The sequence below is a fragment of the Aedes albopictus genome, chromosome 1 (assembly GCF_035046485.1).
Source record: "Aedes albopictus strain Foshan chromosome 1, AalbF5, whole genome shotgun sequence".
NCBI classification, from domain to species: domain Eukaryota; kingdom Metazoa; phylum Arthropoda; class Insecta; order Diptera; family Culicidae; genus Aedes; species Aedes albopictus.
Genome location: NC_085136.1, coordinates 135,046,162 through 135,072,480, shown reverse-complemented (window position 1 = coordinate 135,072,480; position 26,319 = coordinate 135,046,162). Strand labels below are relative to the sequence as shown.

The 26,319-nt window shown below is 41.9% G+C and overlaps 1 protein-coding gene across 1 annotated transcript in view; it reads left to right on the top strand.

The window, feature by feature from the left end:
• The window catches only part of LOC109423006 (katanin p80 WD40 repeat-containing subunit B1), a 49,583-nt gene that overhangs the window by 4,242 nt on the left and 19,022 nt on the right, over positions 1 to 26,319 (top strand). The window contains exons 2-5 of the mRNA XM_019697917.3: positions 21,307 to 21,434; positions 21,498 to 22,988; positions 23,077 to 23,762; positions 23,834 to 23,908. Of these exons, the coding sequence (XP_019553462.3) occupies positions 21,307 to 21,434; positions 21,498 to 22,988; positions 23,077 to 23,762; positions 23,834 to 23,908 (2,380 nt within the window). The remainder of the gene's footprint in view (positions 1 to 21,306; positions 21,435 to 21,497; positions 22,989 to 23,076; positions 23,763 to 23,833; positions 23,909 to 26,319) is intronic.

Sequence of the window (26,319 nt, the reverse complement as noted above, 5' to 3'; positions counted from 1 at the left end):
GTTTCAACTTTCGCAAGGCCTTTCGACGTGCTTTAATCGCTGCTTTAACTTCGTCAGTCCACCAGATTTCAGCCCTTCCACATGGCTTGCCAGATGTCATTGGGATTGACGTTCCGGCCGATTTTACGATAATGTCACTAAGCTGGTCAATCGAAATATCTGAACCTGGTTGTACGAATTCTAATATATTATTTTCGAAATGGGTCCAGTCAGCGTTTTTATACAACCATCTCTTTCGTTGTCGTATTTCTGTGGGTCTTCCTTGTGTGTAGACTTGGATCGGAAAATGATCACTACCGTTTGTGTCATTTCCGATAGACCAATATAGTCGACTAGCAAGACTATTGGAGGCGACCGTCAGGTCGATGCAGGAAGTGCTTCCATGACGAGAGCTTATGAAGGTCGGTTCTCCATTGTTCAGAACTAAAAGGTCATTTTCAACGAACCAACTTAGTAACTGTTGACCTCTTTTTGATGATTTTGGACTCCCCCAGGCTTCGTGGGCGGCGTTGAAATCCCCTCCTATTATATAGGGTGGTTCTGTGGTCGATAAAATGGTGTTTAGGGTGTCTATTATGTGAGAGTCCAGGCTATTTGGTGGAACGTATATGGATACTACTGTGATGTTGTATGGGCTATACAGGCGTGCAATGCAAACAAGAATTGAGGAATGGATTGTTATGAACTTGTGGGGTACCTCAGACAAAATTCCCAGGCCGGCAGCGCCGGCGCCTTGCGAGTAGTGCCTGTCGGAAAAAATCCAATTGTATTGTCCTCGAAGGGCCTTGTTGGTGTTCTTCGTCATCATTTCTTGCAGCCCCAAGGCTATTGGTGGCGTTTCGTGCACTAGGTGATTGAGCTCGTTGTAATTGCTCCAAAATCCGCGAATGTTCCATTGGAAGAGTAGCAGGTTTCCTCGTTGTTCCTGCCTTGAAGTGTTGCTGTCTCCGTCGATGCTTGAGGTTGTTCGGTTGCGATGTGTTTCATCATTCGATGACGCTGGAATGTTGGGATAACCGATGGGATATGACTGATCACTAGGAAATAATGGAGAGTTGATACTTGCCCAGTGAGTTGGTTGGTCCACGCCGACTGCCGCCAGAGGCTCGTCGGACTGATCCGGAACATCCCTGGTCAGGGTCGACGTGGAAAGCCTCGCACTTGGCGAATCAGAGTTCCTGAAGACGTAGTTCCTGCTCGTGGATGGCTGTCCGAAGAGGTTTCGAAAAGCATCGTAGAAATTGCAGTCAGTTTTCGCTAATTCTGGTAGTGACAGGAGTGTCATATCTCTTACGGCCGGACTAGAGGTTTGGTGATCTACAGGTGGAAGAAAGGCGTCCTGGATATCCACACCGTCTAGTCGCGCTTCCTCTTCCGGAAGTGAAGGGAGTACTACACTTTCGTCGCCTTCAAACCGTTTCCGATGTGTTTTACTGTTGGCTAGCGTTGCAGATATTCGTTGTTCTGAATCGTAATCCAGGTGGGTAGAGCAGTGTTCAAATAGGTGGGTTGTAGTGTGATTGTCCGTTGTCGTGTCCATGGTCATAGCGGGGTCGATGGTATCGATGGCTTTCGAGTTCTTTTTGTGCAGTTGCTTATCCATCATTCGTCTACTTCTATAGAAGTGCTTGTCGTTCCGCGGGGCACGAGACTTCTTTTACCCACATCTTTGCCTACATCAGTGGGAGACACTTCTAGCTGCCGTTTTGCACTTCTGCTTCGCGTTATATAACATCGTAGTCCGATCTAACACTGCTTCGTCCGCCGGTTCGCTTGCCCGATGGTGACGATGTAGTCTTGTCCTTGCGAGATGGACGGTTGAATAGGTTCGGTGTGGGTTGTGACGAGGTTGTAGCTACGGTTTTCGTGGTCGGCTTGGGTTTTGATGCGGAAGGCTGTATGATTGGTGTGGCTGGAGTCATGGATGTTTGTGACCTTTTCAGCAATTCTATTTCTTTGGCTAGAGTGGCGACTTGTTTCTGCAGAGATGCTATGATCTGGTCTTTCTTAGCCAATTCCTGTTGGACTTCGTTCTGAACCACTTGTCTGAATGTGTCGTTTCGGGATGATTCACCATAGATGCGTCTTGCCTCTGCGTTAGAGATACCAAGATCTACTTTCAACCGCTGTATTTTGTCTTCTTCCTTATATCTGGGACAGTCACGCGAAGATACTGGATGGCTTCCTTCACAGTGTAGACACTTTGGCTCATTGTGACATTTTTCTCCTTCGGGGACGTGGTGCGTTGTAGAGCAGTGTAGACAAATTCCGGTTTGTCTGCAGAATTTCCGTGAATGACCGTAGAACCCGCAATTATAACACATCATCGGTGAACGGTAATATTTGCGGACTTCGATGCGAATCAGGCCGAAGTAAATGGATTCTGGCAATACGGTGCCACTGATCGATAGTACTAGTAGAGGGGTATTTTGGAGTCTACCATTGACCCGTTTCTTGATTCGGCGCACTGCGACTACTCCCTGTGATTTTAATTCTTGTTCGATCCGTGTTTCTTCGACGTCAATGGAGTCAGGTTCGTAGACTGTACCTTGCACAATGTTCATGGTGGGATGCATGACAATTTCAACTCGAGTACCATCAGACAGTTCGGTGATCTGCATGAGTTTTTCGGCAATACTCTTCGAGCTGGTCCGCAGGAGATAGCGAGAACCGCGTCCTTCTCGGGTGGCATTCATTGCTCTGGCTGCATTCAAACCGATGATTTGTTGGATTGATGATCCAACAATGAAGGGATCTGGTAGAGGAACGTTTCTGTTGTGTGATGATTCATCGTTTTCGGATCTGCGTCGCAGTATCAACACCATAGAGTGACCTAAATCATCAGGTCCTAGCATCCATTGGGGCAGAGTACTGCGGCCTTGCTGCTCAAATGTGCCCCCCGGAGGGACACTGGAGCTACCGGCCATAGGCCGTAGCTTACTACCCCTTCTCACACTTCAATCCGATTTTATTTCAACGCACTATAAACAGATTCAGCACCACTTTGGTTACCACAGTTAACTCGGGATGTTTATCACCACACACTACCACGGGTGTGTATATAACACAATGGATGGCTGTTTAGTCGAGCGTGATACCGAGTGATATTGGCACTAATAGTTTATTGATTTTGGGTACTAACGAATTTGATGATGACTTCACTTCTCACAAGCGTAGTGAAGTTAATATTTTCGTAAAACCGATGTTGTAAGCGGTTTAAGCGAAAACTTTGGCTGTTATCAGCGAAATTATCGAGAGCTGTTTACACGTGTTTACATACGAGTGTGTCCCGAACGCGAGGTGATGAGGTTTCAATCTAAAGCAAGGGTTCCCAACCTTTTTGAGGTGGCGACCCCCTTTAAGAATTATCAAAAGATCTGGGGTCCCTGGGGGCGATACTAGTTTTGCCAAGCCAAAATATCCCAAAAAACGGAAAAAGACGATAAAACCCGCAAATCTTTTGCGTTTGGGTACAGAATACAGAAATTTACTGTAGGAGGGATTTTCGACGATCAATGATTCTTTTTTACCCTTCTTACACCCATAAGAAGGGTATAAATACCGCTTGGAAAACCGACTTTCGATCCGAGGCCCGCAGGGCCGAGTCACATATACCAATCAACTCAGCTCGACGAATTGAGCAAATGTCTGTATGTGCGTGTGTGTGTATGTGTGTGTGTGTATGTATGTTACAAAAAAAATGTCACTCACGGTTCTCAGCCGTTTGTTGACCGATTTGAGTTCTCTTGAAAGCAAATGAAAGCTACTACATCCTAGTAGAACGCTATTGAATTTTATTTTGATTGGACGTTTGGTTACCGAGATATCTTTCAAAGAGTGCTAGGGAGTAACAACTTAATTATTTTAGAGATTTTTGACAATGTGTATCACCATAAATTTTTCAGCCGTCTATCAACCAAACGAAAGCTACTGCATCCTAGAAGAACGCTTTTGAATTTCATTCCGATTGGACATTTTGTAACCGAGATATCTTTCGAGGAGTACTTTGGAGTAATACAACTTAACTTTTTAAGAGGTCTTTGAAAAATACTTCATAATAAATTGACCAGCCGTGTGTCAATCGATTTGAGTTCTCTCATCAGCAAATGAAAGGTGCAGTATCCTAGTAGTATGCTATTGAATTTCATTCCGTTTGGACATTTTGTTTCCGAGATATTTTTCGAGGAGTACTTAGGAGTAATAAAATTTACGCTATTGAGAGATTTTTGATAAAATGTATCATAATAAATTTCTCAGCCGTCTGTCACCCGATTCGGGTTCTCTTAGCATCAAATGAAAGCTACAACATCCTCGTACATTGTATTGAATTTTATTTTGATTGGACATTCAGTTACCGAGGTTATATAAATGACGCTTGGTTTCGATCTATAACCATATAGAAACAGACGTAACTCTTAGAACAAGTTTCATTGAAAAACATCGTCATCAAAACATAACCGCCCAATGCTAAACGTACTGTGCTTGGCCGGGCAATCACTAGGTGGCAGTAGTGAGAAAACGTCAAACAGAAGCAGAAACGACGCCAGAACAGCGAGTGATCAATCGACCTATTACCGAAAATTTGAATGAACCGATAAAAAGGTGATCGATGGGAAGCGAGCGGAGTGTGACGTCTGTTTCTCTGTGCCATAACCATGGGTCCTAAGTACTTTGGATCTGTCAACTGATAAAGAATATTTGACAAAGTGTATCTCGATGATTTACTTACCCATGTATTAATAGATTGGCAGTTAACAAGAGATACAATATTCCAGAATATGTAAGCTATTGTTTAAACATTCCACACAAGATTCTAGGATATTCTGGCTGGCATTTTTGGTAGTTGAGCCCATGGTCAATGATTCTATTATGGAAAGCAATCAACTTGATGCCAAATCTACAATATTTTTTAGAATGATTAAAAATCACAATCATACATACGAATAATACAACGATAATTTTAATAAGTGTAAGAAGGGTTCTGTTCACCATAGGTGGATTAATTCAGGTTTTTTATTTGACACTCACATTTCATAAGCAATGATGCCATTGTATATTCAATTTAAATCGTAGTTTAAGAATAGCGGCGCAGCCGAAAAATTTTTCTTCTGAAAGCGTTTTATACTGATATAATTTGTACCTTAAATTGTGGCTCTTGGGGATGGTGGTTCGGGGCTTGGTAGTGATTAACCCTAAAAAAAATGAAAGAGGTTTTAAGGAATGGCTCGCTAAACTTCTGTGTTTTCCAAACCACTCCTAGAGATAAGCAAAATTCGTAAATCTCCTGGAAACTTATTTTGAAATATACACAAAGACAGATTGACGAAATACAACAAAATTCTTTTTTTTCTTTTTTAGGATGGTGGGTGATTTAAAAAATAAATAGAGTATTCTAACCAATACTTCCATAATAGTCCTGTTCAACGACGCAGGTTGAACTTGCTCGAAGTTGCTGCATCTTGCTCTTACCCATTTGTCATCGAACAGGTATGAGCGGGATGCAGCAACTTCGAGCAAGTTCAACCTACGTCGTTGAACAGGACTAATATATACCTCAAGATTTACCTCCACTTTTGCAGTATTTTCGCCTCCTTCGACCTGATTTACGCCCACTTTGGAAAAAAACGCAAAACAAAGTTACAAAATAAAAAAATTGGTATAATTTGCACAAAATAGAATAAAAATTTAACTTTTTTTGGTAACGCCGCGGCCCCCTGGATTGCCCCCCCCCCCTTCCCAGGGGGCCGCGGACCACCGGTTGGGAACCCGTGAAAAGCTTGCTTGCAGATTTCGTTTCCGTCCCTGTGTAGAGTGTGGCCGTCCCACCTCCACTTTCGCTCCCAAATTTCTGTCGCTATCGGCTTTAGATGACATCGACGATGGAGCTCCACGTTGGAGAGCCAATTGTGAGGCCACCATGCATGAATTATATACCGCAGGCATATATTGATGGAGACCTGCAGCCGTTGCGTGTTCTCTACTGATACACACCAGGTTTCACTGGTGTATAGCAGCACAGATTTCACGTTCGAGTTAAACATTCGGATTTTAATACTTTGGGTACGTGCACCTATGTCGATCTTGGTGCCGCCATCGGCCGCCATTTAGCTACCAAGATTTTGGAAGCTTTCCACATTCTCCACTGATTGCCCAGCTACCGTTAAGCTAGAAGGGTTGATCGTGTTTACATCCAACGATTTGGTCTTGTAACGTTGATGGTAAGACCTGTCGCTGAGGAGCGATTGGCAAGATCATCGTGCTTGTTCTACATATCATAGCGCCGTTGAGCTAGGAGAGCAAAGTCATCAGCCAGTTCGAAGTCATTTAGGTGCTCCATGGTAATGGGCTGCCACAGTAATCCACGATTTGGTTCACGGTCCATCGCACCTACCAGGATCTCGTCGATTACGATGAGGAAAAGTAGCGGTGATAGTATACATCCTTGCCTCACCCCAGCAACGACCCGGATGTGATCGGACAAAACACCGTTGTGCAGTACTTTGTCCGAAAACGCCCAGAACTGTGCTTCAATGAGGCCGATGATTTTCTCAGGGAGACCCTTGCGCCTGAGGGCTTCCCATATGTTTCCGTGATTGAGACGGTCGAAAGCTTTTTCGTAATCTATGAACACCAGGTAGAGAGACTCTTGGAATTCATCGATTTGCTCTAGAATGATACGGAGCGCGACAATATAGTTCACACATGATCGTTCGGCACGGAATCCTGCTTGCTGCCGTCGGAGAGAGTTGCGACAATCTTCTCCTGTATCCGGTTCAGGATCACTTTGCAGAGGACTTTGAGAACGATACACAGTAACATGATGCCCCGTCAATTACATTAGTTTACAAAATAAAACGAAAGTCGTGAACTTCTGTCATCGACCAAAATTTTTGGAGCACTTAGCGCTGATTTCGAAACCGTGCTTCAAAAAATTTAAAGTAGAGCAGTTTTTGAGTTTTAGCTTAATATCGAGTTTAAAAACTTTTTAAAATATGGAATTTACTAAAATTCAAATATATTGCGTTCTGTTCAACCAATAATTAAAAGCTGAATATAATAGCATTCGATCATCTGGCAAGTTTTGCGTCAGATTGATGAAATTCAAGATATTGGCGAGTTTTGGGGACGACCTCCTTAAATTTTACCAAAATTTCCAAAAATGTTTGAAGAAATGCGTCGGACGCATAAATGTCACATGTTACATTTCGACATTCTTGTGGTTTTTATGTCAAAAGTCATATTTTGATAAGTGTTTTTGAAATATTTTGTCAATTGTCAAAGTTTATTTTGAAACTTGAAATGTGTGTTTCTCGGGTTTTTCTATTGTAACATGTGACATTTATGCGTCCGGGGGTAGTGTAGGCGAGTTACAATAAAAAAATCAGCTTAATCGGAGCATTGATAACGGAGAATGAGATGTGTGAAGTGAGCGACTTTGCTTAAAAATAGAACAAAAATCGATTTCAAATAATCAGCCTTGCACAAAAAGTCGAAAAAAATTCCGCTCTACTGTAATTTTTTTCCTTCTCGTTTTCTAACTCAGGGCAGAATTCTACATCAAAAACTTACTGTTTCTATCTCCTGCACTGATGAAGCTTCGGTGTTGACACGGGTAATGCATCCAACCTTTGGCGGATCATGCTGAAGAGTTGATGTCGTGACCGACACTTGAAAAAGGTTTCCAAAGTACTCGAACCAGCTTTTCCGACGTGTCTTTCACGGGCATCGTAGCATTCATCTTGGTCCCACTAAGGCGACGTGAGACATCGTAGAGGAGACGGATGTCGCCGGTGTTTTCTCGCCTACGTCGGCTAGGGAGTCCGCCCACCCCTCTTTGAGCGTTTCACTTCCTTCTCGAGAGCCGAATAGCGCTGACGGGCTACGGCTTTGACTCCTCGTGTTTTCGCTCGCTCTATCACGGCTTTGGCGTTCCTTCGTTCCTCTATCATAAAAAAAATAAATAAAATAATAATAATAATAATTTTAAACATTTTTATTGTATGCGCTATTCCTCGTTACTACTAAAGCCTGTATCCGCAATAATCGGGACACAGAAATACAGCTATTACTCTGCAATAGACGCATGATTTATTTTCAAACTTGGCTTAATAACATCTTAAGATGTGTTCATTTTACCTACAAAATTTCATGTGAATTGATGCAGTACTTTTTGTTGTAGTAAAGAAAGAGTAGAATGTGCGCCATTGAATTTTGTACAGTCCCTAGTTTTGCTTGTCAGCGCAGTAACTTTTGAATTTGGAAAAGGAAATGGCTAAGATTTTGAACACAAACCTCTCAAACTACATTTGTTGCATGTGCAAAATTTCAAAAAAATCGATGCACTAACAACAATCTTATAGTCGAAACATGTATTGGGACTTTGGCGTGATTTTGGCCCCTCAGACAGCAATTAGTCAGCACCCTTTATTGTTTCGATTGTACTATTGAAAGTACTATACCAACAATCATCAAATTTTGTAGGCATAATATACACATAATCAACTATCTTCTGTGAAAATTTCATGGAAATTGGCAGAGAAATTCAAAAGTTATGAATAGGCAAACATCGCACATGAAAAACACGATAAATTTTCACTAACACTCACCCCTATCAACACCTGTAACTTTCAAACTAATTGATCAAAATTGATGAAATTTTGCAAGAAAGTGTCTCTGTAAGTATCATAACTGCTAACGAAATTTCATAATCATCTTCACAGTACTTTGAACTGTGGCGCAAAAGAACCATCTATTATGCGAATGAAAATTGGTCAAGATTGTACAAAATGCTTAAAACCACGTCTGTTTGTTTTTCATCCACATTTAAAAGTAATGCATCGATTTTTATGAAATTTGGCACAAATAATAAACATACACCAAAGAATTCTCAGTCAATTATTTGGCCAATTTTACCGATTCATTACAGAGCTACAGCCCTACTTCTGTGTCCCGATTATTGCGGATACAGGCTTTAGCTACTCAGCGACATTCATTTTTTGTCAATCAAGTTGATTTTTATATGAAAACGGCTACTTTGTAACGGCTACTTAAGTAACCGGTAGAATAGGGTAGGACGGGACAAGATGGCCACCCGGGGCAAGATAAGCACTCCTCTGTTTTACTACTTTTATGATGAATTTTGTCCAAACAACTTCATAATCCGTTAGAATACCCTGGGCAAAGGCACAACCTTGTGATCAGCTTGATTGCTGTCAGGTCTCGGGGCGTAAATGTACCTTTACTCTACAGAGAAAGATGCAAACTCGTGGTGCCAACAAAAACCGATACTTTTCGTGATCAAACGAAGAAGCGTCACGGTCCTTGTTTGTTGTTTTTGATGTATTTGATTTCTATTTGCAGGAAGGAAGTTGATACACAATTTGTGCTTCTATTTTTTGAAATTATTATTAACCAAGCTTCCAATATTGAAGACTGAAGAACAAGAATCACAAGAAGAGCTAGCATAAACGGTTCCTTGAAAATCAAGCACCATATCATCAAACTTGTTAATTTTGTGTGAAAACACGCAAAGGTAAATAATGTTGACCATTTAATTAACGACATATTCTTTCACAGCTCAATACGCAAAACCAATCTCCCACCTTTCCTCATCCTAAAGGCCACGCAAAACTTAAAAGCCGCATGGCTAAAGACTAGGTTGCAATGCCTACTCCCAAATTCCACGGTGTATTATGGACGATGTGAGTTCTTGAACTTGCATTGGAGACTTGGCCCCATGACCCCCTTGTGCATTAATAAAATAAAATAAAATAAAAAAACAACTTCATAATCCGTTAGAATAAAGTTCATCCTGTTTGTAAATCTGATAAAAGGTACCTCATAACGAACGAATTGAAAAATACCGTCAAATTAGTCAATAGCATGGATTTTTAGCATTTTTTTATAAGAAATCATCAGAATAAAATAAGGTTTTTATGTTAGAATCAAATTTTTACCATAGTTTTGATTATCAGCGAACATTACTAGCTTACTGCAAAGCATTTTAACTTGCATTAGGAAATATTTTCTTGAAACAAACGTTAAAATTTATTCAATTTTAGTTATTTCCATATAGTGGGGCAAGATGAGCACCTCTTATGTGAACATAGAAAATATTTTGAAATTATTGTAATCCACTCAATTGTGCCGAACATAGGTTTCCGTATTCTTTGCAACAATTTGGTTGCGTTAATTTCTAAAAATAAGCCACTGAAATGCAGTGACATATGTGGAACCGCGCATAACTTGCGAACGGATGGTCCGATTAAGGTCGTCTAACCAGACGTCTCCACTAGACAGAAATGTCTTGCCATTTTGTCAGATAGATGTGTCATGACAGAAATGTTCTCTCGCTGTTTGCATGGAAAGCACCGGTGTTGATAATTTATGTTACGTTTTCTCTTTCTGGCAGCAAAATGGCAAGACATTTCTGTCTAGTGGAGACGTGGGGTAAGTTTTGTTCTGTTAGTTTTCACCCAAGGAAGGTTTATGAGGCCAAAAACATGGAAAATTGAGCGTTTTTGAAAATCGGGTTTTCATACATTTTGAACGGGGACTTGGGCGCTTGGCTACGGACTTGAAACGTCAAAAAAAAAACTATTTCAATCACTGTATGGCCAATTTATAGTTAAAATATTTTGATTTTAACGAAGTGCTCTTCTTGCCCCATCCCCCATCCGAGCACCCCGTCTTGCCCCGCAGCATGTTCGAACTGACCAGCTTCGCTCAGTCCGAGGATCTCAAACTTCATACGGCATGTCTCATTGGCTAGTTGTGTTAGTTTACCCTGCTGAGCTAGGGTTAATACATTCCAAGTTCCAATTGTTGTCCGTTGTTTCGCGCTAAAAGTCGTTGCCGTTCAATCAGTTCGTAATCTTTCATTTTCGGTTTCTGTAACGGTTTTTGGGTTTCGGAAACAGTAGATTGTTCAACCTATCCACCTTGGTGGGGCTGCCATCTTAGGTATAGCTTCCGGTTGAGGAGCATTTCAGACTCAGCCGCTGGATGCCAGAGCAAACTCTGTGTGAGCCGCACCTCCTTGGTGAACAGACGCTCGAGATGTATTTCCTTAATCTAGCTGAAGTCAGAACGACAACAATGCCCAGACTGCACTACCAACTAAACACACAACTCTTAGCTAGCGGTTTTTGTCATCGATTGATCCGTGGAAACATGAGGCAGGAACTTGTGAGGACCAGAGCTAAGGAGTGTATCGGAAAGTAGTTGAAAATGTTCAGAATGCTCTATCTCGAAGCTGGGTTGGTTTTTTCATTTCGGTTCTTCTATGAAATCTTCACAATATAGTTAAGTTTAGAATATCTTGGAAAAATTTGGAAAATGTTTAGTATTATTGAAAATATGGTTAAATGAATACACCTCACAAAATAAAAATCTGAACAAAATGCAATTTTGTTAAGATTTTTCAGCATTTCAAAAATCTGTAGCGAGTAAAATTTGTACGATAAAAAATCTGGAAAATATTGATGCTTGTTAACAGTTATGTACACATAACATATCATTCATCACCGACTTTCAAAATTCATATTTTCGATAGAAAAATCTCCTATATCTACAAAATGGTCCACTCCAAAAAACGTCTATTTTTTTGTCAAACTTTGAAGTTCTGCTTTTAATATCTTAAAAGGTTATGAAATTATTTTTTTTGCCCTAACTTACTCGTCCATAAATTAAAAAACATACCCTATTTAAAAAAATGCGAATATTTCATTTTATGTATTTTTTATTTGCGTAAACATGATTTTGAGGAGCATAGAAAAAGGGGGTTCCTCAAAAATGGCCTTTTTCATTTTTAAGAATTGCGCTTAAATGCAGTGGAGATTTTTCTTGTAAAAAATAATTTGCCTATATCATGAGGATTCTTTAGCTTATTATATTTGCACAAAAAAGTTAACAATTTTCGAACATTATCGAACTTTTTTCGCAATTTCAATTTTTTAGAAGGTGTGCAAAAATTTAAAAACATGCGTTCAGTAATCTAGGATAAAAACCCAGATAAAAGAACATTTTTAGAAAATCATGAAAGTCATTTCTTTTTTCAAGGATTTAAACAGTATCTCCAAAAATAAAATTACTTAAAAGTTGTATTAAACTATTTTTGAGGCTATTTTAAACATTTTCAACTACTTTACGATACACTCCTTATGTTGGATGCTCTCCTTTTCGACTCACCGTTTTGCAGCCCTTGCACCCCTTGCACAGCCCATCATATTATCAACAACTTAAGTGACTTTCAAGATGTTGAATTCGTCGCAATGTACAGTGAGCTTATGGTTCATTACTCTCCTTCACATCGTCCTTTCGTGAACTTTCGGGTTTGTTTTTACAAACTCATAGTTGATGTCAGAATAATTCAACATACAGACTCAGCAGCAAGTATCTGTTTAGCGACTTAGTCATTATTTTTGTGTCAGTCATTATAAAGCACTTATCTCAAAATGTTTCTTTTAATCAGTTTGTCTGTTCAAAATTCGTTATTTTAAACTACATAGGGGAACTTACATATTTGTTCAGTTTTGTTCTCTTCCTCATGGGTTCGAAACCTGTTGAACTCAGAGTTGACCACAAATTCTCCCCAACCATGCTGAATTATATGACCGTGTTTCAGGTAATTCTGTCAACAAAAACCTACCATGACGAAAAGGACAAACCTGCCGATAATAATCAATGTCGCCCTATGTATAACCTACTTGCTAATTGGAACAAAGAAATTACGGTTTGTTGGTAGGAAAATACACATTTTTTTCTTGATGGAGTTTCGAATACAGCGTTGTACTTTTGTGCTGGCCATATGTCTGAATAATATCTACGTCCCTCCCAAAAGGATTTCTAGCGGAAACCTTGGATGCATTATTTCTTCGAAAAAAAAAACCCTTTTGCCTATAACTGGGGGAATTTCAATATTCTTGTAGAATTTCCGGAATGGTTCTGCAGTCATATGTAATGTTTGCGCTGATAATATGAACATTTTTATCATCATCATTATCAAAAGCTTCCTAGAGTGTCTACTTTGTTATAGTAACATTCTTGTTTGCATTTGTAGGTTCAAAAATGGTTATATAATTTTACTTAACAGATTTTCGGTCCGAGGCTTTTTTGTGCTGTGATTGCGAAGACTGCATCTCTGTCTGATTTAGGTAAGTGGCTGGGATAACTCAGATCAATTTTTAGCATAAAAAAGAAAGACTATGGTATTTATTTTTGCAAATCTATGCGAAGTTATGTAGCCCAAGTGGCTCTTCTTCTAAATGTTCATTTTCGTAGGATAACTTCTATATAGGTTACCTGCGCCTGAACGTCTACCAAACTTATCCTTTGGAGATTAGCCTTCCACTAACTACACCCAAATTCCTGTGACACCTAGGCCTTAGATATCGTAGAGCTGTAGGCTTGTGCAGCCTCAATTTTAAACCAAATGAGCTCAAATTTTGGGAGAAGGCATAGAATCTGGTAACGAATCAAATAAGCGGTGTGGAGCAAAAACTTCCCGAGTGATCCTAACCACTCCCTCCCCATCAAGAACTGATGCCTACGTGCAACCAAATCTGACCTGCTGAAGGCAAAGGTATCACTACCCTTCAGGCCCTACCAGCTGCACCAGTAGGGTTTCTACTAGCCCCGGCCTTTACCGGGGACCCCTTTCCAACCGCGGGCTCGGATCAAACCCAGTAGACCGACGCCCCGACAAAAATGTTACCAGGACTTTCCGTGGCCACTTTATCGCTGTAAGAGAGCCACTTAATCGCTGTATGACCACCTCTCTCTTGTACCGCATCTGAACTAGCCATTCTCGGAGTCCACGCGCCACCTCCTCTGTAGCTCCAAGACGATGTGGGTGATAACTGTTGAAACGGCATTCCAGGAACTTATCCCTACACATCCTCTGGACAAGATTGTCCGGAGTTGTGTCCTCCCCGCATGTGGCAAGCATGCGGTCACACATCGTGCGGAAACGCGGGCAAACGACCAAAACGTGTTCCGCTGTTTCCTCTAAACCAGCACAAATCGGACATTCTGGAGAACCCGCATGAAAGAAACGGTGTAGATACTGTCGAAAGCAGCCATGGCCTGAAAGGACCTGTGTCAGGTGAAATGTTACTTCCCCATGGCGCCTGTAAATCCAAAACTCTACCCTCGAAATCAACCTATGGTCCACCATTCTTTGGTGGAACTGTCCTACGCGCGCTGCCATTTGACAATGGAGGCCATTCTGACAGTCCTGTGTGTTTCTTTTGTGCCGCGCATTTCGAAGCACTCTATGTCCTCCCTGATAAGGATACCGTTAGACACCACCAATGCTCGTCGCCGTCTAAACCAAGTAAGTTTCGCTCAGGGCGAAACCCCTTTGTCGAAGTATGATGTCTTCCACCTGCGAGGGCTTGGCCTTGGCCTAGTCGCCTCCTCCTCTACCCGCTGCCTGCTGTCGTTGTAATAGTCGATACTGTAGCGAACCGCCAGGTGATCGCTGTGAGTGTAGCTATCGTCTGCTCCAGTCCAAACTACTTGTTAAGCCAGGACTACAAAAAGTAACGTCAATGATCATTCCACGGCCCAGGGATTAAAGTTACCCGCTATTACCACCGATCTTCACTCTGTTAGCGCGGTCGTCATACAGTTCAGCATCAGCCTGAACTACTCGATCGGCCTCCGCGGTGTCGCATAACAGCTACAGAAGAAGACCCCGCTTACTTTGGCGACCATAGGTAGCAATGGCGAACGATTCAACTACTGTCCCCTCCGGCCTTAAAGTTGGAGAGTTACTTTGATCTCATGTGGTTTTGGAGTACGTTGACCAATACGTTTTGTTGCATGAAGAGTGTCGCTATAATATCTTCATCTTCCATGTTGGGGCTAGGATTTCCAAGCAGTGTGATATTATGGACTTTAGAAACACTCTCTGCAAGAGTTCTACCTTTTCAATGAGAAAAATCAGCAGCAATTTAAAATACGAAATGGGATTTTACTAATCATAACCCCTTATTTGAAGGCCACTGAACATACGTATGTATAGATTTTAATTATTGACTTCGTAAACTAGATTCCTAATACAGACCAAATGCTCCATAGTCCATATTTGGTAGGTTGTTTCGTTAGTTCTTAAACGATCCCGTCTTAGTTCATGGAAATGAGTAAACAACAATCGTTCGTAACGCGTAGTATCATCATGACCCCAATCTCCGCTAACTGTACTCAAAATGATAGCAGATCAGCCACCCATCAATTTCATACGCAAATCTTAAAGCTAAGATACACAATAATCAACAACAACAAGGTTACACTTGGTTGGTATAGCTCAAGCTCTCTGCCATCATCGCCGTCAGCACTGTTGTCATCTCGCAGTTCCAAATTAGGCAGGCCAGACCGAGGCCGGTCACCATACCTACCGAGTCGACCGCCGACCGTCATCGATCGTTTGTTCGGAAGGAAGGATGGATGGATATGATGATGGGTTGCAGCGACTGACTGATTGAATGTTGAGCGAATGCGATTATAAGGCAAGACTAAAAGCGTAGGTTCTTCAGCACCTGGGTACTTGCAATGGCCGCATTGGGTGATTTTGTTGTTTTCTTTCAATATTGATATGCTCTGAAGCCGCTGTAACGAGATATTTAAAATAGATCGGTGAGGTTGGCGCCTTTAAAAATATATAGAACAGATATATTTTTGTCTAAGTAATGTTTCATCTCAAACAATTATGGGTAAAGACACAGACAAACAGGCGTAACACTCTAATCTTTTCCATCGTACACCGATATAACGGTTAATTTAATAATTTCATAGTAGTTGGCCAACGTGCTACCCGTGGCGCTACTATCGGTTTTATTCGAGTTTGATGTTTGCACACTACCGCCACATAGTTCGTGGTTGACCAAACTCTTTGCAACAATGTTTCCATGACAATGTGTTACGTCTGTTTGTCTGTAGTGAAGGGCTGGATTCCCGGTTGGTCCAGGAACTTTTCGTTTCCTTAGGAATAAAGAGTATCCTAGAGCCTCCACACGCTATATCACGGTCCCTCAACGCACCAACGCCAACCACAAATAGTGGTACCGTAGTCCACCTTTGACATGTTTGGGAATTTGACATTTTTGGGAAATCTGACGGAACATGGATGTGCACGACATGTTGCTAATTTGTCATTACCATTAGTTATTACTTGGGTTCTCCAGTTAGCCTAGTGGTTAAGGTTATGGATCGCCAATCCGGAGACGGCGCGTTCGATTCCTGTTCCGGTCTGGAAAATTTGCTCGACTCCCTGGGCATAGTGTATCATTGTACTTGCCTCACAATACACAAATTCATGCAATGGCAGGCAAAGAAAGCCCTTCAATTAATAATTGTGGAAGTGCTCAAAGAACATTAAGTTGAAATAAGGCAGGCCAAGTCCCAGTGGAGACGTAGAGCCACAGAAGTAGGACTTGTTATGTGGCTTAGTTGGTTTATGCGCTGGTGTAGCAAATACGGAGTCGAGAGTTCACAGCAAATCTGGTAGTTTGCGTCGCATCGGAGCAGTTGGTCGTCAAGCGTGCGAATTAGTCTATGGTGCGACCGTGTCGAGCTCTCGACGCATAGCAAATTTGACACCAGCAAACAAACAGCAAATCTCTCGATCTTTAAGCATAGATATTATCCAATCAATAATGCATTTATCCAAGCTTCTTGCCTTCATTGTTGCCTTTTCCATTGTTGTTAACAAAACACAGAAAAGGCTTATGGGTCTGAAAGCTTTTGGAATTATTTTATCCCTTTTCCAGCTTTGAGTAATCTTAAGGCTCCATTGAGAATGGCAAATATCCCAGAACTAAAAAAGCACTTTTTTCCAAAATGATCAACAAATCAAAGAAAATAAGAATGTCCGATTGTTTATTTAGTCAATTATGAGAATCGGACACACTGGTTTTGTTCGCCTTTTTGTCATTCTGGAGAAAAGTGCTTTTTCAGTTTCGGATAATATGCGATTCTCTTATTTTTTTTCTAATTTGTTTATTTAAGGCTCATTCGCCGTAGTCAGCTTTACAGAGCCAATAATCATTTCCTATTATAAATAGAGATACAAGCTTTTGCATTTTTAATTTTAAAAGACACACTTTTTCCTCTCGACGGAGTGTCGACAACATCCACATGGGCCGTGTTTGGGGAACACTGATCCGCACAAATTTTTTTCGCTTCGCTCACCGTAGCTTTGTTCGACCGCCGTCGTTTGTTTGTACTCTCGTCACAATCGGTGGATGAGCTTGATACGTTTTCGTTGTCGTCTTCGTCATCGTCAGTCCATTCGTCGTTTTGCTTTTGTTCATCGTCATGGGCATCGGTATCCACAGCCAATGGTGGGAAGTCGTCGTCATTAAACAGTCCGTTTACGTTTTCTGAGCTTGTATTCGTTACTGTTACTATTGCTCCTGTTACTGCAGTTGATTCCGCGTTACGCTGATGTGATATGTCCCTACACTGGCGGGACAACCTCGGTTGGTTAATGTATGAAACCGTCGTGTTCTCGCTACCAATCGTAATTAGATACGGTATATCACGAAAGACATTCATGCGAAGCACTCCGACGCCATTGGGAACGCCGGGGAAGTATTGCCTCCAGGTTTCGTTCCTAACAGAAATTACTTCCCCGTATTTCGTCATATGCTCCCTGACGGTCGCATTGCTCACCGTGGAAGGGAGGTCGTGGACTCTTACGGTCACAGCATCGCCATCCACATGAACGGGTATCTTGAATTCTTTACTGGCAGCAACAATTGTTCTCTTCCAATTGTGCTCCAGTTGATACCTCAAAGCGATTTCTTTGTTGGTCATTTCGACCAGCACACAGTTGCGTGTGTTATGCAGCTGGATGCTTTTCACGTCCGCATACTGGAGATTAAGCTGGTTCTCCAAAAACTGTTTCACTGTCCCAACGCTGGGACGAGCCGGGAGAACACTGATATCAATAACCAGAACGTTTTCTCGCGCCGCGCACATGATTTATCATGGATTTCGTATGACACAATGTGGAAAGAATAGAAAACACGTCCGACGTATGTGATTGCTGGCAGTCAACTGAATATGCGATTCTCATTTGAGCCTTAAAGCTATCTGATAAGTGTTCAGATGTACATGGGTGGATACAGAGACAGAAACATGTTTTAGACGAAAAAACTATTTTTTTTTTTCGAAAACACAGTGTGTGTTTAATTGGCAAATTGATCGAGAGATAACGTTTGTGATAAAATTACCACTTGTTTTGGTGGGATTCGAACCCACGACTCCGTATCGCTAGTCCGGTGCTTAACCCCAGTAAGTCACAGAACAAGTTACAATTCTGTAAAAAAAACGATCAAATCTGACTATACATGTCAATGGTTGCTACTCCGTGATTGATCTGAGCTGGTATCAATTGCACTGAGATCCAAATGAATAAGGGCTGGGACACTCCACTTATTCTCAAAGTGCAATTCTAGCAGCTCATACATTTTGGATCAATAACGGCGCCAGCCACGTCCTTATAGTCAGTTGGGAAGGGGAAGGAATGTTAGAGTGTGCTGGTTGTTGCTACTAAAGACCGAGATCACCTCTGCATCCCCACAACCAGCACGGACTGGGGTATTTGTTAGACGGAAAGGAAAGGATGGGAGATCTGGGAGTCACCGTTGGGTCGGTGATGCGATCCATGGATAGGGGGTTATTTATAGTAACGGTGATAGATTGTGTGGTGAATGAGGTGAATAAGGTCAAGCGGCACAGCGCGCTTTGGTTGCATAACTTGTAGGCGTTATATACACTGTGTTGTGAGTGGAAATTGGAAGGGAGGGAAACGACTTTTTTTCAATTCGTTTCTGGTTCTAGCGATGGCTATGAACATATGAATATACATGAGTTGTATATGTAGAGAAGAGAGAGAGGATAGGAAGTGGATAGAAAGATACAAAGTAGGATGAAAAGGGACGGGCCAGGGATTGAACCCATGACCTTCTGCATACGAATCAGAAGCGGTAGCCACTAGACCACCAAGCCCGTCTGTACAGAACAAGTTACAATTCTGTAAAATAGAAAGTCAAACTGGATTAGAAGTGCCACCCAACCGAGTCCGTCTTTCACAACTATATGTGCTTTTGAAATGATGAGTGCGGACGAATTGTTAATGCGATGAGATTTGACCAGTGCGAACTCAGTATACTTTGAGCACTCGGAAACACGTTTCTTTACAAAAAGCAGATAGGCTCTTTTCAAATTACAACTTGATAGAAAGTGCCCGAAGCTCACGACAATTTTCGAAAATAATTCCTCTCCCGCTGTGACATTAATGCACATTGCACATAACAGAGACGTGTGTAGATATTCATCTAATTCCATCCGAAGCAGATTTGGATTGTGAAAAGGAACAAATCATGTGCATTAGTGGAGTCGAGTTTAGTTTTGTGCCTTCAGGAGGATGATCAAAAGGCTCCGTAGCTTGGAGGAAAGAAGCGCCCGTTTAGCGAATTGTGAGTCGTGGGTTCGATTCCCACCGGAACACGTCGATTTCTTTTCATAATTCAAATCTCAATTTGTACAGTGAACACGCGTTTCTATTGTGTGCATGAATGTCAAAGCAATCAAACGTTGTAATATCCCACATGGCTTGGCAAAAATCGAGGAATTGACATCTTTTCAAATGGCTTGATAACTCGTGTTGGTGGCAGTAGCTCCTCCCTGGAGCCACCAAATGTTGATGTCAGCACAATCGTTTCACGGTACCGTTGCGAAGGGATACGGTGTTACATTCCGTGTGTACCAACCATCAGACTAGACGGAACTTGTTACTTTCGGACTCCGATACTACTTACTCAGGGTAGGAGGTTCGAGAGGGAGAATAGTTAAAATCGATACGTCTAAATCGTGTGTGATAGCATTTAGGCCTTTCCAGACTCATGCCAACGTTTTCGCTTTCGGAACCTACCAGAGTGAGAAATAAATGGCTTTCACACTTGAATCTTGATCAAACTGGTCTTTTCTAGACTAATGCACCTGTTCTCGCATTGCGGCTCGCTTGCTTAATACCAGGTGTAGGAAATGAATGAAAAAGAATTCGTTCCGAATTATGTGGATTCAAAAGTGCTTCGCGTCCGTAACAACGGGATAATGTAGGCAGCATTTAGAATGGTGATCGTTCGGAAGTTCTCATACTCTAATTTGTCGTATTTCTTGTAGATAAGGCAAATTACCCCTTCTTTTCACTTCTCCGCCATTGCCATTGTCTTATTGTTCTTGAGCTGTTGTTGAATGTCATCCTTAACTTCGCTCAGTGAAGAAGGTGGTTGGTTCCCATCATCCGCCGCACTGACGTAGTGTACGCCAAAGTGCTACTTCTACCTTTCGATCACCGCATGTTGATCCGTTAAGAGGCTTTCGTCCTTATACTGGCACATTTCGACTCTCGACACGAAGCTAAAGCGGGTTGCGTTGAGCATTCGGTAGAACTTCTGTAATTCTTGAGAAAGACACAGCAAACACTGTGCTGTGGTACTCTCCAAGTATAACGAACGATAAGGGAGGCTGTGTTGTGGTCTCCGTTTGGCGAAAAGTTTTCCCGACTGGATCAGGAATCGAACCCACTTTCTGAAGCTTACGATATACCTAAACGACTGACACCGCTAACCGCTCGCCCACATTTTAGTTGAAGGTGCTACGAATGGCCATGTTTTAGCAGGTGGCGAAATCTTGGGAGCGCTGAACATCCGTTAGTCTACATTACTCCTCCTTGTGTACCTGAGCGTTTATGTCTCCTTTGATAATCTTGATATCGTAGTTTGGGCTGCGGTTGTTCTATCGAACGAGCTAATGCGTCCTTGCTATCATCAGTACTTCGTGTGTGTGGGCTGTGCACGTTGATTATGGTAATGTTGAAGTATAGGCGCTTTTTGACCATTCTTTCTGCACATTCTTTCGTCGATCAATCACCAACCGATCACACGCTTCTGCATATCACCTATCATATTGTAAGCAGTTCGCGTTCGCAGGTCACGTGTGGAAAACCATGTTCTGGCATTATCAAGCAAAGCTCAGTTATAGTGCTTTTTAAACATGATTTTTAAATTTTCTACTCTGAAGCTAAACTTTTTTTACCATAATTTATAATTGAGTTTACATATCTGGACTATGAAAACCTACAATGGTCAGTTTCTATTAAATATCAATGCGGCTTTTTTTGCCTTATATTTTCTTGTAATTGGGAAATAGCGTATAGTAGCCACCAAGTGATCTCGTGAATTTGTCTGAAGACATTATTCAACCAAACCAATGATGATTGTTTTCTTCTTTCAGATGATATACAAGCACACAGTAACAAAGTAACATGCTTGGATATTGGCGTCACAGGACGAGTGCTGGTCACTGGCGGTCAGGATCGCAATGTCAACCTATGGACGTTCGGAAGCAAAGAGTGCTTCATGGTAAGTGCATCTTGTAAAATCACCATTGCTTTGAATATTCATAACGATTGCTTTCCATTGCAGAGCTTAACTGGCCATAATGCCCCAATCGATTGCGTAAAATTTGCCTACTCGGACGACTACGTATACTCGGCAGATGATACCGGCATCATCAAACGATGGGATCTGAACTCGGACACCGAATGTACGACATTTTTTGGACACATGAAAACGGTGCGGACACTGGACTTCCATCCGTACAGCGAATACGTGGTGTCCGGTAGTCATGACACTTCCATACGCTTATGGGACGTCCGACAGAACGTCTGCATCAAACGATACCGGGGTCACATTTCGCACGTGAATTCGGTCAAGTTTTCGCCCGATGGGCTGTGGATCGCCTCGGCTGGTACTGAGGGATGTGTCATAATATGGGATATTCGGATGAGCAAACAGTTTATGGAGTTTACTGAACGAGAATCGCCGGCGATTTGTGTTCAGTACCATCCATCCGATTTGCTAATGGCTGCCGGAAGGAACGACGGAACTGTTGACTTGTACGATCTGGAAAAGAAACAACTTATCTCCAGGGCGGACAAAACTCGCTCGAAAGGGCACACGGTTAAATGTATCTCGTTTGACGAGGGTGGAACATGTCTCTTTGTAGGTACAGCTGCCGGTATTTCGGTAATCGGCTGGGAACCAGATCAGGAATACGACCATGTTGATTCCACGTGGACGTTCCTAGGAGACATGATAACCGCTGGGAAAAAACTTATTTGTGGAACATACGAGAACAGAAACGTTTCAATCCATGCCCTTAACCTAGCCCATGTTAAGCCATTCTATAATCCACAAAATCAACCATTCAATCATCATCAAAGCTCAAGAAAGAGTTTTAGCCGCGGCAGCGGAAAAGTACGTTTATCAATTGGCGACCGATCACTTTCCGGGGAAACTATTGAGGAAAACGTCAACGGAGGAATGTCGCCCAATTTGAGTATCGAAATGATCGACGAGGAAGGTTCCTCGATGATGGCAGACAAAAATGCATTTGATTTTAGCCATAGTAACGGAAGCGGCACAGTCAGTTTCGATTCGTACACGCCTCCACCGTCCGGTATTCCGGTGTCGACCATCACACCGCCATCCGGACCCCTCTCTAATAGCAACTATCTGGTCAAAGAGGAGATGAAAATGTACAACATCAGCACCTCGACAGGCTACTCTAGTGATTTGGACTTTTACCCCTGTAAGAACAACCCTTCCGACGCCGACAAAGAGGACTTCCCGGTGAAAAGTGCCCAACCTCCGGACTATGCACCGAAGATGGCCAACTCTAGCAGCACAACCAGTTCCAACAGCACTTCGACGACCATAGCGAAAAGCAGCACACTTGTTAGACAAAAAACGGATTCGACTAGTGGCACTTCCAGCGCGCAGCAACAGAGAAGGCCTTCGCAGCCGAATCTTGCTTCGAGCAGAAACACTTTCGGCGGATCCAGCACTTTGAGTAGAAAAATATCGACATCTAGAAGTACGTTAGAAATTCACAAGCTAGGACAAGATGAACAAGTAAGTTATGTTTTCATTTCGGTCATCTATTTTCAGGGTAGGTACTTTCTTTCATCTGAGTAATTGTATCCCTTTTCTTTTTGCCCAGGTCACCTTCAAAAAGCCTATCAGCCGTGGAAGCTCTCCGATACGGAACAACACCGCCCTCAGCAGTAAAATACGCAAAAGCGAAAGCACAGCACAAATCAACAACATGAAAAACGTCTCCAACCGGTACAGCCACAATGCCAACGTGAAAGTCGAAATCGTAACGAAACCCGTCCGTTCGAAAACCTCACTGGACATGCGACAACGGAATACCAACGGCAGTGAGCACCACAACAGCAGCAGTGCCACCATGAGCCGAGCTGGAATTATTCACCACAATAATGGCAACTCCGGAGGTCATAGCCTAACTCATATAGGAATTCACGATTCCGGGGGCGGCAGTATGGGCAGTGGAAGGGATTCGATTCTGATGCCACCCCCGCCGATTCCCCCTCCGTCTTCTTCGATACCCACGGCCACATCCCATCACAACATCCCGCTCATCAGGTACCAGGCGACGCACGACACCGGGGGAGCTGGCATGACCTCCAACGAAGAGTACGAAATTCAACAGTTGATGAACGAACACGATAGCGTCTTCCATGCTCTCTGTAATCGAACGGCCCTGCTTTCGGCGATCCGAAACTATACGCAATCGGGAGATGTCAACACCGCTCTCAAGGTGGCCGTGAGGATGAACGATCACCCCATTTTAGTCGATTTGCTAGGGGCGATATTGGAAAAAAGGTAAAGGACGGCACTTGAAAGTAGCATTATTGAAATTGAATGCATAACAGATTTTTCCCATTTCTTTGTAGCTCACACTTCACATTAGACATGTGCGTTCTATTATTGCCAAAAATATACGACCTGCTGCAGAGTGATTTAAAATTGTAAGTACTCTCTATCTGTCATTCAAAGTTTTTTTTTTCTGGGTATGAATCTACCTAAATCTACATATTTAATATAGAGGGGTTGTGAACACTAAAGCTAATTATCTTGTCATTTGAGACAAAGGCTCATTCAAAAACGGTTGTCTGTTGGCAAAAGCTAAAGATGCATTCAGCATTGCCACGTTCTCGGCAAATTCGCATGTACTTGTTGACAGACAACTGACAACTAGATAATAAACTAACAGACTAAATGCGTTACAACCAAACTTTAACAAAACTTCTATCATATCCTTTTGAGTTAGCCAGCAACAGTGTACTTTTGAATGTCTTTTTGAATGTCTATTTGAATGTCTGCGCGCAAATGCTTCGTAGAAATTATTAATATTCCTCGGAATTCTATTGGACGGGCTTGGTGGTCTAGTAACTGCCGCTTCTGATTCGTATGCAGAAGGTCCTGGGTTCAATGCCTGGATCGTCCTTTTCCTCCTAGTTTGTATTTTTCTATATTCTTTCTCCCTTCTCTCCACATATACAACTCATATAATAATCACATAATCATATAATCACATGTTCATAACCATAGATAGAAAAGAAACAGGTTGATAAAGCAGTTTTCCATCTTTCCAACTTTGGTCGGGGTCCGTGGCGCAAGTGGTCACACGTTTGCCTCATAAGCAGGTGGTCATGGGTTCGATCTCTGGTTCGATCCCAGCCCCAGCACTTTCGTCAGTTGCTCTTTCCCCTTGAAAGCAGCTGACACTGACTCTTTGAGCCCATGGCGGAACCGGATACTTGACATCGGACCGGACATCGGCGAACTGCAACTTATGATAGGGACTCCCCAATCGGACTGGAAAAAGGAACAATCAACATCCTCGTGCTCATCATTCTTCCATGATAGGGTAGATAGTGAAAGCAGCGTGAAAAACAACCAGTTCGATATGAATAGTAGAATAATAGAATACATTTAGCCGCTGTACAAAAGTCGAAGTGCAGCTGCCACACGCTATGTCCAAAGGGAAGTATTATGAAAAGTGAATGACCTCAAAATTTATTCGCTAGAACCATATTTTTGGACCTCTAGATTCAGAAAATGTGTGGTTTAAAATAATCCATCTTGGGTTTTTTTCCCATACATTTTTATATGGGACGAATTTGATCTTAAAATGACTTTTTTGGATATTTGTATGGGGAAATAGGAAAAAAAATCAAAAATATAAAAAAACCCAAGATGAAATATTTTAAACCGCACAGATTCTGAAACTAGAGGTCCAAAGCTACGATCCTACGGAATAACATTTGAGGTACATTCGATTTTTATAATACTTCCCTTTGGACATAGCGTGTGCCAATTGGAATCGCTCACGTAGTGCCCTAGTAGACAAAAGAGCATTGGCGTAGCTAGCTTTTTCTTTTTTCTCACTCACTCTCCTAAATAAACACGAGAAAGAGCGGGCCTGCACGCAGAACTTGATGTACACAGCGCAGCGAGTAACTTTCACGCAGCGACCAAAAAGACAAAAAAAATTTCACGCAAATTAGCACTGGATCAGCACATTTTTGTATTGATCTAGTCGTACACAAATATGAGTGAAAAATCCTTTGTCATTTTGCAAGTTACTCGTGCATAGTAATCCTACATATACACTGAACCGAAACATCATCCTGTATGCGACTGAAGTCTGATACGCTCGTGCCCTTCAACAAAAAACATACACAAATCGGATGATGCTTATATGGTCTGGTTCACCGTCAACTGAAATGGAGCGTATGCGAATCAGTCGATTACAGTACGAGACGCGAATAGGGATTCAACTGAAAATCGTATAATATTGAAATGCAACTATTTAGTATTTGGAATGCAGTTTAGTTTGCATTTTATATGCTGGGGATTCACTTTAAGAGCTGAAAATTCTGTATGAAATGTGATCTTTCGAAAAATGGCTACAAATAAACTAAAAATAAATCTTTGCTTTGTTGTTTCATTTTATTAAAGCGGCATCTTATTTCATTTAACTAACATAATAAAACAAGGTGAAATGATATCACTTCGAATGGCACTCATTACTCTGATGAGCTCGCTGTTATTTACACAATTGTTGGGAACATTAAATTCAGTCCGAGATTCAATCCATCGTATGCGGAGCTGTGTTTCCAGACTGTCTTAATGCGCGTTACTGCGAACTTAGCGCTGTCCCCCTGGAGCTAAGCCCAGAGCCGCCATCGTAGAAACCTCGGTAGAAACTGAAAATAATATATTTCAAATGTTAAAGTTTCTCCAGTTGAAATAAAATTACTATTTATTACCTTCCTTGATAACCACACTGAGAGTCTATACAATGATTGTAATTCTCGTATTTATTGAAATTCTAAAACACACGAAACACGAGGCAATCGAGAAACGAGTTAAT